The 15,444-nt window shown below is 41.5% G+C and overlaps 1 protein-coding gene across 2 annotated transcripts in view; it reads right to left on the bottom strand.

Annotated features, from left to right (window-relative positions):
- The window catches only part of TUBGCP2 (tubulin gamma complex associated protein 2), a 478,187-nt gene that overhangs the window by 224,994 nt on the left and 237,749 nt on the right, over window positions 1–15,444 (bottom strand). For both annotated transcript variants that reach the window (XM_040435527.1, XM_040435528.1), the window contains exon 8: window positions 12,885–13,074. In XM_040435527.1, coding sequence (XP_040291461.1) covers window positions 12,885–13,074 — 190 coding nt within the window. The remainder of the gene's footprint in view (window positions 1–12,884; window positions 13,075–15,444) is intronic.

Below are 15,444 nucleotides of genomic sequence, written 5' to 3'. Positions count from 1 at the left end.
AGTATTCCTTTAAGTCTTCTGAAATAATGATCCCTAAATCCCTTTCCTCAGATACTGAGGTTAGGACTGTATCACTGATTTTATATTCTGCTCTTCGGTTTTTACGCCCCAGGTGCAGTTATTCACATTAAATTTTAGTTGCCAGATTTTTTACCATTTTCCAAAATACTTTTCCATTTGGTGTTTCCCTCCAGGAACATCAACCCTGTTACAAATCTTTGTGTCATCAGCAAAAAGACACACCTTACCATCGAGGCCTTCTGCAATTTCGCTGATAAAGATATTAAACAATATGGGTCCCAGAACAGATCCCTGAGGTACCCCACTGGTAACAAGACCTTGGTCTGAATATACTCCATTGACTACAACCCTCTGTTGCCTGTCCCTCAGCCACTGCCTAATCCATTCAACAATATGGGAGTCCAAGCCCAAAGACTGCAATTTATTGATAAGCCTTCTATGTGGGACAGTATCAAAAGCCTTACTAAAGTTTAGATAAGCGATGTCTACTGCACCTCCTTTATCTATTATTTTAGTCACCCAATCAAAAAAATTAATAAGATTAGTTTGACATGATCTCCCTGAAGTAAACCCATGCTGTTTTTCATCTTTCAATCCATGGGATTTTAGATGCTCCACAATCCTCTCCTTAAGTATGGTTTCCATTAATTTCCCCACTATTGAGGTCAGGCTTACTGGCTTATAGTTGCCCAATTCCTCCCTACTACCTTTCTTGTGAATGGGCACAACATTTGCTAATTTCCAATCTTCTGGGACGACTCCTGTTGCCAGTGATTGGTTAAATAAATCTGTTAATGGTTTTGCTAGTTCACCGCTGAGCTCATTTAAGAGCTTTGGGTGTATCCCATCAGGCCCCTGTGACTTATTTGTATTAATTTTAGACAGCTGACTTAGAACCTCTTCCTCTGTAAAGACACATGCATCCAAAGATTCATTAGTCTTCCTTCCTAACTGAGGTCCTTTTCCTTCATTTTCCTTTGTAAAAACTGAACAGAAGTATTCATTGAGGCAGTCAGCTAGTTCTTTATCTTCTTCCATATACCTTCCTTCTTTTGTTTTTAATTTGGTAATTCCTCGTTTTAGTTTCCTTTTTTCATTTATGTATCTGAAGAATGACTTTTGATTTTGGCCACTTCTGCTGAGTACCACAGTGGTCTCTTACTTTTTTTGCTTTTACTGACAAGCCTAATGCAATTTTCTGTTGCCTTCAATAGTGCCACTTTTAAGTAGTCCCATTTCTCCTGGACTCCAATGAAACTGTTCCAATCTGATAGGGACTCGTATACCACTAATCTAATTTTAGAAGAGTCAGTTTTTCTAAAGTCTAAAACTTTTGTTTTTGTGTGGTGTGACTCAGTCACTGTACTTATAGTAAACCACACTGACTGGTGATCACTAGATCCCAAGCTTTCCCCTACAGTAATATCATATACCAAATTCCCATTTGTGAATACTAAATCTAAAATGGTCTCCTTCCGGGTTGGCTCCTCAACTACTTGCTGTAGAGATAATCCCAGTAGGGAATTTAGAATATATCTGTACTCCTGGCAGAACTAGCTATTTTGGTTTTCCAGTTTACATCTGGAAGATTCAAGTCTCCCATAATGACAAGTTCCCCCTTCAATGTCATTTTAGCTATTTCCTCAACTAGTAGATCATCTAATTCTTTGACTTGGCTAGGTGGTCTATATATCACACCTACACGAGTTACCTTATGATTATCAAGCTGCAAGGTAACCCAAACTGACTCTAAATTGTTCTCGCTAACTTGTATCAAATTAGATTTTATGCTATGTTTCACATACAGGGCCACCCCTCCCCCTTCTTGCCTTTTCTGTCTTTCCTGTATAGAGAGAACCCTAGTATTGATATATCCCAGTCATTACTCCCCTTGAACCACGTCTCAGTAACAGCCACTACATCTATATTCTCAGATGTCATTATAGCCTCAAGTTCATTGATCTTATTCCCTAAACTGCGAGCATTTGTAGACAAGAATCTGAGCTTTTCATTTCTTAACCTTTGTGCTACTGGCATCTTCTGGCATTGTTCCGGGGGGCAGTTGGACTGCTGGATTATCACTCTTTTGCCCCCCTTTCCTAGTTTAAATGCTCCTTAGCAAATACTTGGAACTGTTCACCGAGGACATTCGTTCCCTTGAGAGAAAGATGCAAACCATCTTTCTTGTACAGTTCTTTTCCATTCCAACAAGAGCTAACATGAGACACAAAGCCAAACCCTTGGTTCAGACACCATTCACCAAGCCATACATTGAATTCCTTAATGCGCATCTTCCTGTCTTGCTGAAGGTGCATCTTCTTGTCATGCTGGAGGTTATGCACAGGCAAAACTGCAGAGAATGAAACAGTTGATGCAACCTCTCGTATATACTTTCCAAGTGTGTGAAAAGCTTCTTTCACCTTTGAAACCTCATTGCAAGCCAGATCGTTTGTCCCAAGATGGACAATAACACCCACTTCCCTTTCCTGCTTTGCTTGCCTAACAATATTAAGGATCCGTTGTCTATCCCTGCTAGCGGTAGCAACAGGGAGACATCTCAACACCATTCTCCTCAAACTTCACACCTCTTATGATGGAATCGCCCACCAACAGCTGCTTACTATCAATCCTCCCCTTCTCCTTTTTGTCTTTGGCTGCAGTCTTACATACTTTAGGCATGGGAGATGATTGTTTCTCACCCACTGAGCTTGAGCCATCCTCCATGTTGCTCTTGCACTCTGAAAGTGCTGCAAATGGATTATGGAGAGCCACAGACTGTGGGACATGTCTTCTATCCACAACTCTCAGTCTAGCTGGTTTGGCCTCTCTCTGCCTAATCTTATAAATTTGCCAATATAAATATCCAATATGTGACCCTAGAATACTCACTAACAGAAATACTAGATTCAGAAACAAAGGTAGACCTTGTGAATATCTGGGGTAATTTTTTAGGATGTTTGTAAAACACCATTTCAGGTTTGCAGAGACCTCGATGTGCCAAAACACAAGAAACACTCCCTAAAACCCACATTTTGGAAACTACACCCCTCAAAGAATTTATCTTTGGCTGAAGTAAGCTTTTTGACCCCACAGATGTTTCACAGAATTTATCTGAAGTGGGACATGAAAATTAAAAATGTCATGTTTTCTATATGTAGTGTTATGTTAAAAGCACCTTACAAATTGTTACGTAATTTCACCCGAGTTTGGCTATATGTGGTCAAAATGAAGCTGTATGTGCAAATTGCAGGTCTCAGAAGAGAAAGAGAAATTTTTCTTTTAAGGTGCTGATTTTGCTGTAATGGATGTGGTCACCATGTTGCATTTCCAACACCCCTGAGGTACCAGTACAGTGGCAATCCCCTTGAAATGATCACATTTAGGAAACTACACCCCCAAGGAATTCAGCTATGGGTGTAATGATGTTTTTGACTATAGGTGTTTTATAGAATGTTTTAACATTGCACCTAGAAAAATAAAAATAAAATTATCCAACATGCCATCAGAAGTAAGGTAGCTATCCTATAAGTCAATGTTTGTACCTTTAAAAAGGCCTTGAATCATGACTCAGATAATGAATAGGACAGCACCTCATCTGCAGAAAGCTGTTTCGGGGTCCCTCATCAGTGCAAAGCATAGAGTACTGGCTTAACTGGACGAGAGCCCTAAATCAGAGAGCACTGCAATCGGAGTGAGGAGACTTATAGGCCATGCATTCACCTCTGGAATTCTGGGAAGAAAGGGATGCAAATGAGCTCTTGGGAAGCTTTGCCTCTAATGCCACCAGATGTAAGGCAGCTATCATAAGTCAATGTTCGACCCTTTAAACAGGCCTTAACCACCTCCCGTCCGCCCCTTGACTATAAACGTCCGGGAGGTGGATCTCTATCTCTGAATGGACGTTTCAGAACGTCCATTCAGAGATCGCAGCTGCACGCTAATCGTGCAGCTGCAGAGCAGATTGCCCACTGTCAGTGACAGCAGGGCAACCCAGAGAGAAGGCAGGGATAGTTCCCAGGTGTCCCTGCCTTCTAGATGGCAGTATACACAGCGCTTCCTGTTCCGGCCTGGCAGTCATGTGATCGCCGGGTGAGTGCCGGAGCTGTCGGGTCTTGTACCGGTCATCTAATAAACCTTCTCTCTAATCTTAACACTTATTTAAGACACATGCTTATCATTTAAGGGGTATTCTCATCTTCCCTTTTCATACTTACCTTCCTTGAGCGCGACATTCACTTCCTGGATTCTTCTCCCGGCCGGGCCGCGCTTGCGCAGAAGACTGAAGATTTTCCCCTGTAACTGGGGCTACTATGTCACTATGTAGTGGAAAAAAAATAAAAAATATAAAAAAGTAAACTTAAATGTCTCCCAAAGGTCTTGTTTGACCTTATGGGGGATGCAAAGTGTAAAATAAAAAATAAAAAGGTTTCACATGTAAAAAAAAAAAAAAAAAAATTCCCCAAGTAATTAACGTAATTATTTTTTTTTAATTGAAAAAATTTAAAATAGACATATTTGTTATTGCCGCGTCCGTGAGGGTCTGCTCTATAAATACACTCACCTAAAAAATTATTAGGAACACCATACTAATACGGTGTTGGACCCCCTTTTGCCTTCAGAACTGCCTTAATTCTACGTGGCATTGATTCAACAAGGTGCTGATAGCATTCTTTAGAAATGTTGGCCCATATTGATAGGATAGCATCTTGCAGTTGATGGAGATTTGAGGGATGCACATCCAGGTCACGAAGCTCCCGTTCCACCACATCCCAAAGATGCTCTATTGGGTTGAGATCTGGTGACTGTGGGGGCCATTTTAGTACAGTGAACACATCGTCATGTTCAAGAAACCAATTTGAAATGATTCGAGCTTTGTGACATGGTGCATTATCCTGCTGGAAGTAGCCATCAGAGGATGGATACATGTTCTCATTCTGTTTACGCCAAATTCGGACTCTACCATTTGAATGTCTCAACAGAAATCGAGATTTATCAGACCAGGCAACATTTTTCCAGTCTTCAACAGTCCAATTTTGGTGAGCTCGTGCAAATTGTAGCCTCTTTTTCCTATTTGTAGTGGAGATGAGTGGTACCCGGTGGGGTCTTCTGCTGTTGTAGCCCATCCGCCTCAAGGTTGTGCGTGTTGTGGCTTCACAAATGCTTTGCTGCATACCTCGGTTGTAACGAGTGGTTATTTCAGTCAACGTTGCTCTTCTATCAGCTTGAATCAGTCGGCCCATTCTCCTCTGACCTCTAGCATCCACAAGGCATTTTTGCCCACAGGACTGACGCATACTGGATGTTTTTCCCTTTTCACACCATTCTTTGTAAACCCTAGAAATGGTTGTGCGTGAAAATCCCAGTAACTGAGCAGATTGTGAAATACTCAGACCGGCCCGTCTGGCACCAACAACCATGCCACGCTCAAAATTGCTTAAATCACCTTTCTTTCCCATTCTGACATTCAGTTTGGAGTTCAGGAGATTGTCTTGACCAGGACACCCCCCTAAATGCATTGAAGCAACTGCCATGTGATTGGTTGACTAGATAATTGCATTAATGAGAAATAGAACAGGTATTCCTAATAATTCTTTAGGTGAGTGTATATCACATGATCCACCTAGTCCGATAAACACCATAAAACATAAATAAAAAAATGTGGCAAAAAAAGCCATTTTTGTCACCTTACATCACAAAAAGTGAAACACCAAGTGATCATAAAGGCGTATGTCCCACAAAATGCTACCAATAAAACAGTCACCTCAGCCCGCAAAAAATGAGCCCCTACATAAGAAAATCGCTCAAAAAAATAACTAAAATTTTTGGTAAATTTGGGATTTTTTCATAAATAAAGGTGAAATATATTGACTCAAATGTATGACTATCATGAAGTACATACAATGTGTCAAGAGAAAACCATCTCTGAATGGCTTGGATAAGTAAAAGCGTTCCAAAGCTATTACCACATAAAGTTACATATGTCAGATTTGCAAAATTAGGCCTGGTCAGGAAGGGGGCAAATGGCCCGGATGTGAAGTCGTTAAAGGGGCTGTCTGAGTAAAAGGAAAAATAATAATAATACAGTACTGTAAATCTGATGGTCAGCAATATATACATAAGCTAAACAAGTTTTAGGCAAAAAAAAAACAATTTCCTCATTTCCCTAGTTCTCTTCTGGCCCTTTGTTTATCTGCAAAAACAACATCTCTGAGGTTTTCCCTCATGAATATTTGTGCTGCTCTGGAAAGGTAGTGAATAAAAGTGCTGCCCTGAGTGAAATGACTGACTTCTGGGATACTCAGCAGCATGCTGTATGTGCAGGACTACAAGTCCCAGCTGTACAATGACACTGCTGATACACACAGGATCTTCCCCCTACCTGTTCTTGTGCAGTGCTCTGCAGAACTCCTCCAGTTTGTCAACTCTGTCTACAGGATGACGACGACAGATTATGTGTCTATTCACTGTCTGCAGCTGCTCAGCAAAGCCTCCAGCCCTGAGTCTGTGCTGCAGAAGGGGTTAATCTTTCCTGAAGAATCCTGTGGGAGGGAGACACAGCACAGACAGCAGCAAGACGGCAGTGCAGGGGGGGCGTAGCTAGCACAGTGACGGACTCGTACACAGACACAGACTAGGCTTGTGTACGAGACATCATGAGAAAGAGGCCACTGCAGATAAAGTCAGTCAATTGCTAACTCCTTACATTTGATTAGTTAGAAACATACAAAGTACAAAATAAATAACTCAGACAACCCCTTTAAAGTCTCATGCACACGTCCGTGAAACACAGACCGTCAGATACCGGCCTGGATTACTGCTGAGTGCAGGAGCGCACGGCGTCATTGGTTGCTATGACGCTGTACATTTCGTGCCGCCGCTGCTGTACAGTGATACACTCGTATAGATCATACGAGTGTATTACTGTACATCAGCGGCGTCATGAAGAGCACGGCGTCATAGCAACCAATGACGCAGTGCGCTCCTGCACTCAGCAGGAATCCAGGCCGGTATCTCATGGTCCGTGTTCCACAGACGTGTGCATGAGGCTTAAGACATCACTCGATAAAAAGGCATATTGGATTTTTCCTTTAAATACGAGACATCGAAAAGGGTTAAATTTAAGAAGGGAACAAATTATCCACTATGAGGAATAAAATACCAGTCAATCTCTATTCTCTTTAGCAAATATAGTATATCTTTCTACTAATTTTTATCATACTGTATGTTTATCATATGTATGCATATTCCTTTGACATAATGATTCTATACAACTAAACTAATAACTTAGATATACTTGTTTTTGCCATCTGATTTTTATATCACTTCACCTTTGATAATGATATAAATTATGATTGTATTACTGCATCTTGTAATCACTGGCAGTGTTATACTAATGTTGGCATTTGCGGTATATATGATTCCATTGATAGTACATGGTGGCGTGTTTTAGGCTACTTTCACATTAGCGTTTTCAATTCCGCTATTGAGATTCGTCATAGGATCTCAATAGCGGAACAAAACGAGTCCGTTTTGTCCCCATTCATTATCAATGGGGTCAAAACTAAACTGAACGAAACGGAATGCACCAAAATGCATTCCGCTCCGTTTGGTTGCTCTCCCATAGCGGACAGAATATCGCTGCAAGCAGTGTTTTTCTGTCTGCGATGTGGTGCGGAGCAGATCCGTCCTGAAACACAATCTAAGTCGATGGGGAAGGATCCGCTTTCTCTGACACAATAGAAAACAGATCCGTCCCCCATTCACTTTCAATGGTGTTCATGAAGGACCCGTCTTGGCTATAGAAGACATAATACAACCGGATCCGTTCATGACGGATGCATGCGGGTGTATTACGGTAATGGAAGCGTTTTTGCAGATCCAAGACGGATCCGCAAAAAACGCTAATGTGAAAGGTAGCCTTACGCTACTTTCACACTTGTGTTCGGAGCGGATCCGTCTGGTATCTGCACAGACGGATCCGCTCCTATAATGCAAACGTTGGTATCCGTTCAGAACTAAATGTGGTACCCAGACCCGAACCCAGACTTCTTCACTGAAGTTCGGGTTTGGGTTAGGCTTCATGCACACGACCGTATTTTTTCACGGTCCGCAAAACGGGGTTCCGTTGGTCCGTGATCCGTGACCGTTTTTTCATCCGTGGGTCTTCCTTGATTTTTGGAGGATCCACGGACATGAAAAAAAAGTCATTTTGGTGTTCGCCTGGCCGTGCAGAGCCAAACGGATCTGTCCTGAATTACAATGCAAGTCAATAGGGACGGATCCGTTTGACGTTGACACAATATGGTGCAATTTCAAACTGATCCGTCCCCCATTGACTTTCAATGTAAAGTCAGCAGTTAATATACCATAGGATCTGAGTTTTCTCCAATCCGATGGTATATTTTCACTTGAAGCGTCCCCATCACCATGGGAACGCCTCTATGTTAGAATATACCATCGGATTTGAGTTACATCGTGAAACTCAGATCCGATAGTATATTCTAACAAAGAGGCGTTCCCATAGTGATGGGGACGCTTCTAGTTAGAATATACGACGAACTGTGTACATGACTGCCCCCTGCTGCCTGGTAGCACCCGATCTCTTACAGGGGGCTGTGATCAGCACAATTAACCCTTCAGGTGCACCTGAAGGGGTTAATTGTGCTGATCATAGCCCCCTGTAAGAGATCAGGCGCTGCCAGGCAGCAGGGGGCAGACCCCCCTCCCTCCCCAGTTTGAATATCATTGGTGGCCAGTGTGCGGCACCCCCTCTATTGTAATATCATTGGTGGCCAGTGTGCCGCCCCCCCTCTATTGTAATATCATTGGTGGCCAGTGTGCGGCCTCCGTCGGCCCCCCTCTATTGTAATTTCATTGGTGGCCAGTGTGCGGCCTCAGTCGGCCCCCCTCCCTCTATTGTAATTTCATTGGTGGCCAGTGTGCGGATCACAGCCCCCTGTAAGAGATCGGGTGCTGCCAGGCTGCAGTCATGTACACAGTTCTCAGTATATTCTAACTAGAAGCGTCCCCATCACTATGGGAACGCCTCTGTGTTAGAATACACTGTCGGATTTGAGTTTTCACGAAGTGAAAACGCATCTCTGAAAAAGCTTTTATGCAGACGGATCTTTGAATCCGTCTGTATGAAAGTAACCTACGGCCACGGATCACGGACGCGGATGCCAATCTTGTGTGCATCCGTGTTCTTTCACGGACCTATTGACTTGAATGGGTCCGTGAACCGTTGTCCGTCAAAAAAATAGGACAGGTAATATTTTTTTGACTGACAGGAAACACGGATCACGGATGCGGCTGCAAAACGGTGCATTTTCTGATTTTTCCACGGACCAATTGAAAGTCAATAGGTCCGCGAAAAAAAAACGGAAAACGGCACAACGGCCACGGATGTACACAACGGTCGTGTGCATGAGGCCTTAGGTGTTCTGTAGATTTTATTATTTTCCCTTATAACATGGTTCTTCTATCTTCATTCAGCAGGACCTGCGCTGACGTCACCACGCTCACCACGTGGTGAATGCGACTACGTCAAAGGTCCTTTTGCAGGTCCTAAAAGAAGAAGAAAGAAGACTATGCCTGCTGCGTGATCAAGTGGATAAGGCGAGTTAATATATTTTTTTTTAACCCCTCAATCGACATTTTAGTAAGCATTCTGTATTAAGAATGCTATTAATTTCCCTTGAAACCATGTTATAAGGGAAAATAATACAGTGAATTTACTTTAATGGGGTCGGGGTTGCTCATCACTATCATCTCCGAGCAACCATGCGTGAAAATCGCACCGCATCTGCACTTGCTTGCGGATGCTTGCGATTTTCACGCAGACCCATTAATTTCTATGGGGCCTGCGTTGCGTGAAAAAGGCAGAATATAGAACATGCTGAGATTTTCACACAAAGGATAAGTGATGCGTGAAAAACATTGCTCATGTACACAGCCCCATTGAAATGAATGGGTCAGGATTCAGTGCGGGTGCAATGTGTTCACGTCACGCATTGCACTCGTGCGGAATTCTCGCCTGTGTGAAAGGGTTCTTACTGATAGCGGGGCCCTTGCTTCATCCGCCAGCATCGCTGTGTGCGGTGATGGCGGCGGATTAACCCTTTCACATGCCGCAATTAGCGCTGACTGTGGCATGTGCAGGGTTTGCAGAGGGAGGGGGCTCCCTTTGACTCCATCGGCCCTCCGCGCTGCGATGACAGGGGGCCAATGGTTGCAATGGCTATGGCCAGCTACGAAAGCCTAGAAGATCGAGCCTGCAGGCTGGGTCTCCTAGGCAACTGTCAGTGTCTTACTGTGCAAGATGCTGACAGTTCAATTCAGTACAACACAGTGTATTGTACTGAATTGAAACAGGGATCAAACGCTGAAAAGGTGAAGTCCCACCGCCGTGTCCATAATGACGTGCTCTATAAAAATGTCACATAATCTACCACCTCAGGTGAACGCCATAAAAAAAAGAGCAAATAATGCAATTTTTTGTCACCTTACATCACAAATAGTGTAATTCCAAGCCATCAAAAAGACACATGTACCCCAAAATAGTACCAATCAAAGCGTCATCTCTTCCTGCAAAAAATAAGCCCCAACATAAGATAATCCCCCAAAAGATAAAAAAAAAATGTGGCTTTCAGAAAATGGAGACACTAAAACATGTTTTTTTTTTGTCTTCAAAATGCTTTTATATAGTGTAAAACTGTAATAAATGTAAAAAAAGCAGCCATATTAGGTATCATCGCGTCATTAACAACCTGCTCTCTAAAAATATTATATGAATTACCCCCTAAAGTGAACAGTATAAAAAAAAAAAAAAAAAAATTATATATATATATATATATATATATATATATATATATTTATTTATTTTTTTCGCAAAAAGTGCAATACCAGGTGATCAAAAAGTCATATGCAACCCCAAATAGTACCAGTCATTTCTTCCTGCAAAAAATTAGCCCCTACATAAGACAGTCGCACACAAAAAAAAAATAGCTTTCAGAAAATGGTGACAAATGCTTTTATTGTATAAAAATTAAAAACTAGACATATTAGGTATTGCTTTGTCCGTAATGACCTGCTCTATAAAAATATCACAAAAAACACTGTGCCAAAATAGCTATTTTTTGGTCACCTTGCCCCCCAAAAAAGTGTCATAATGAATGATCAAAAAATCATATGTACCCAAAATTGGTACCAATAAAAATGTCAGCTTTTCCTGCAAAAAAGAGCCCCTACACAAGACAATCGGCAGAAAAATAAAAGGAATATAGCTTTCAGAAAATGAAAGCACAAAAAAACATTTTTTGTTTTAAAAATGCTTTATTATGTAAATAAAAAAATAAATAAAATAAAAAATACACATATTTGGTATTGTTTCGTCCGTATCAACCTGCTCTATAAATGCAACCCATGCTCTAACCTGTCAGGAGAACTCCGTAAAAAACTAAAAATAAAAAATAGTGTGCCACAACAGCCATTTTCTGGTTACCTTGCCTCACCAAAAGCATAATATTGAGCAATCAAAAATCATATGTACCCCAAAATAGTACCAATAAAACTGTCACCTCATCCCGTAGTTTACAAAATGAGTTCAGTTTTTGGGAGTTTCTACTCTAGGGGTGCATAAGGGGGTCTTCAAATGTGACATGGCAATATAAAATTATCCCAGCGATATCTGCCCTCCAAAATCCATATGGTTCTCCTTTCCCTCTGCGCCCTGCCGTGTGCCCATACAACAGTTAACCACCACATGTTGGGTGCTTCTGTAAACTGTTGTATGGGCACACGGCAGGGCTGTAAACAGTTTTCTTTGGCTGTTAACCCCTGCTGTGTTACAGGGAAAAATAGATTAAAATGGAAAATCTGCAAAAAAATAAAAATAAAGTTTACCTCCATTTTCCTTTCATTCTTGTGGAACACCTAAAAGGGTTAACAAAGTTTGCAAAATCTAAAATGGGGTCATTTATGGGTGGTTTCTGCTATGTAAGCACCACAATGTGATTTCATAACTGAACTGGTCCTTAAAAAGTGGGTTTTGTAAATTTTCGTAAAAATTGGAAGAATTGCTTCTAAAAGCCTTCTAACGTCCTAAAAAAAAAAAAAAATGAAATTTACACAACAATGCCAACATGAAGTAGACATCTGGGAAATGTACAGTAACAACTATTTTTATGAGGTATCAAAAGCAGAGATTCAAATGTCAAAAATTGTGAATTTTTCAAAATTTTCTGATTTTTTTAAAATTTTTTATAAATAGAGGTGAAACATATTGACTCAAATCTACCACTGTCATGAAGTACAATATGCCACTAGAAAACAATCTCAGAATCTCTTATCTAAGTAAAAGCGTTTCAGAGTTATTACCATATAAAGTGAAACATGTTAGATTTGCAAAATGTGGCTAGGTTCTTATGGTGAAAACTGGCTTGGTCTTGAAGGGGTTAATAATCCTTGGAATGATTGTATTCCGGATTCCAGTTTTTGTCCTGAAGGGGTTGTCCGGGCTTTTTAATATTGGTGACCTCTCCTCAGGATAGGTCATCAATATCAGATCAGCGGGGGTCCGACACCCGACACCGCCGCCGATCAGCTGCATGAGGATATGGTCCGCGCATTGCGCATATGCCTACAAGTCTACAATTTGGATTTAATTCCAATGGTGGATCATTTTGTTTAGATATGCCACATGTGACCCACACTATAAACCCATGTAAACATATACAAATCACAAGATCTAATTAGAAAAAGGACAGCTGAAAATCTAAACTTACACAAAATCCTTTAATTTAACACAAGAAATTTAAAATTTGAACTACAGCTTTATGGTACTTTTGGTAATAAATATGTACCTGTATGGATCGTTGATGATTCCCCTGTATATCCACTTTTCCAAGATCTCAAAGTATGGTGTACTAGCTGCCTTTGTCAAATAAAGGCATAACTCCTGTGCCTGGGTATCTCCAGTGTAACCAAATGTTCGATCATGCAGCAGACTAAGTGTCGCTCCACCCAGACACGCACCTTTATCTAATGAAGTGGCTGGAAAAAAATATATAAATACATGTACAAAATCACTGCTTTGGATGGGTCTATTCCTATAGTAAGACAGCACTTAACTGACTAAAAGCATCTACATCTACAGTGCCTGGCTAACATGGTAAAATATATTTTTTCTGTGACACATACACTATTGCAGAAGTGGACTGAACATAGACCCTACAGGTAAATTTCTCAATGGGCTGATGCCCAGGGGCTGCCCAAGCCCTCCTCATGGATGCCAGCCAGGTACTTGACAATCTGATGCTCTCAGCAATAGTTAAAGCTAGGAGCAGCAGATACTTCTACACCTGACTAATGGGCTGCAGGTTCCCTCCTGAACTCACTAACTGTATCACCATCATCAGCATGGTGATAGGACAGTATTTTATGCTGCACTGCAGTATTTGGTTCTGCAAGGGCGGTATTTTGTGCTGTACTATGGTATTGTGGCCCCGCCTACTTCTGTTATCCCTGAATACTTGTGGCTTGTGTTGGCCTGACTTCAGTCAATGTGGACTCACCTACAACATAGAGCCCACTTTTAGGTTTTTCTTCCAGGGCCACTGTTTGCAGTCCACCCCTGAACTATGGACATACGGATTGGAACACACATCTTATTCACTGAATTCAGGTCTTTCATTCAAACCCATTGCCACAACTCTGTAAAATCAAGCACCTAGCCACGCAGCCTGCCTTTACAAACATTTGTGAAAGAATGGACAGACTAGATGGGCCAAATGGTTCTTATCTGCCGACACATTCTATGTTTCTATGTTTCTAATGGGCTAATTTAAAGAGCACCATGAGTTGGGGCATGGTACTTTAATAGGATGCCACTGTAATAAGTCAGCTTGTGAAGTTTATTTATTTATTTTAACTGTTATTAACATAAAAGAAATAACATTGAGAACATATATTCCTGTTACATATCATAATACAAACAGATATAAGCAGTCTTTCCAATTATTTCAGTCTCCCATTGCACTGTTGTAATACCCTTGTCTCCTGGTTAGCATTACAGTGTATGTTACATTCAGGTGGCCCCATAAAACCGACTGTTCCATGGACCCTCGAGCTGTTGATATAGCTTGTCGCAGTCTCAAGTTTGAGTACATAGTGTGGGGTGACCCATACCACAGGCCCCAAACCTTATCAAATTTTTGAGGTTTGTTGCAATGTTTAAATACCAACGCTATATACGGTAGAATCTGGTTTATTTGCAATTTCCACATGGACAGGTTCGGTGTATTGGGGTTGTACCATCTCAGAGCAATACATTTACGTGCTATAAATAGAGATTCCCTCAAAAATGTTGTCATGTAGTGATCCCAATTGTCCTCGTTTAAAATTCCAAGCAGGCAAACTTCGGGGGAGCAAGCCATCTGAACTGGCAGCAGATTGGAGAGAAAAGCTGTCCCCCCCCCCCCCCCCCTGGCATATGGCAATCGGGCTGCATCTCCACATCATGCGCCAGAAGTCCGCCTTGGACACGCTGTTGATGGTGCTCTACCAATTCTATATAACCTTATTGGTGTAAGATATGTTTGGTGAATGATGTATAATTGGATTATTTTATTATTTACCACTGGTGATACCTGTAAATGCGATTCCAATAAAGCGGTTATGGGTTCTTCTGTGAGTGTGGATATCAGTCTTTTCCATTTGTCCACAACCGTGAGGGGATTAGTTCTGACCTTTGCCTGCACCAAATTTGAATATATCACCGACACAAGTCCTTGAGTTTTAACTACTCCTACGAGTGGGTATTTAGAAATCGTGGGGTTAATGTTTGGGAATTTATTCTGTATGGAGGATCTGAGTTGTAGGTATGAAAAGAAGTGAGTATGGGGGATGTTGTATTTCTGAGAAAGTGCCTCGAACGACATTAACAATCCTTGGTCATATATATCTCCAAGTGTCTTGACCCCTGCCAGTTGCCATCTGTCCGCCCCCATAACCACCTGCATATGCGGCAAAGATTGGTTAGCCCACAGAGGAATGTTGGAGACTACTTCCGTAAATTGGGACAATAATTTAGCCCCTTTCCAGACCGTTTGTGCCAACGTATGCAGCGGCAGTAGAAGTTTCTGGAATCTAGGGTCCATCTCCAAGACTGACCATAGTGTATGGCAGTTTAGATAACATTTTAAAAAGTATTCCGGTGTGGGTAGGTCTTCAGATGTGTACCAGGTATTAATGAGCCTCAGCTGGCCTGCCAGGTAATAAATGTAGTAATCCGGGAGAGCCATACCTCCGCGTTTTAGTGTGTCTAGGCTTAGTTTAGCACGGGATCTGCCCCAAATAAAAACTCTAGTGAGGGAGTCTATTGCTTTAAACACCAATTTGGGTATGTGCACCTCTGAGTGTTGA

Source organism: Bufo bufo, chromosome 6, assembly GCF_905171765.1.
Source record: "Bufo bufo chromosome 6, aBufBuf1.1, whole genome shotgun sequence".
Classification (NCBI taxonomy): domain Eukaryota; kingdom Metazoa; phylum Chordata; class Amphibia; order Anura; family Bufonidae; genus Bufo; species Bufo bufo.
This window is presented reverse-complemented; position numbering and strand designations above follow the sequence as displayed.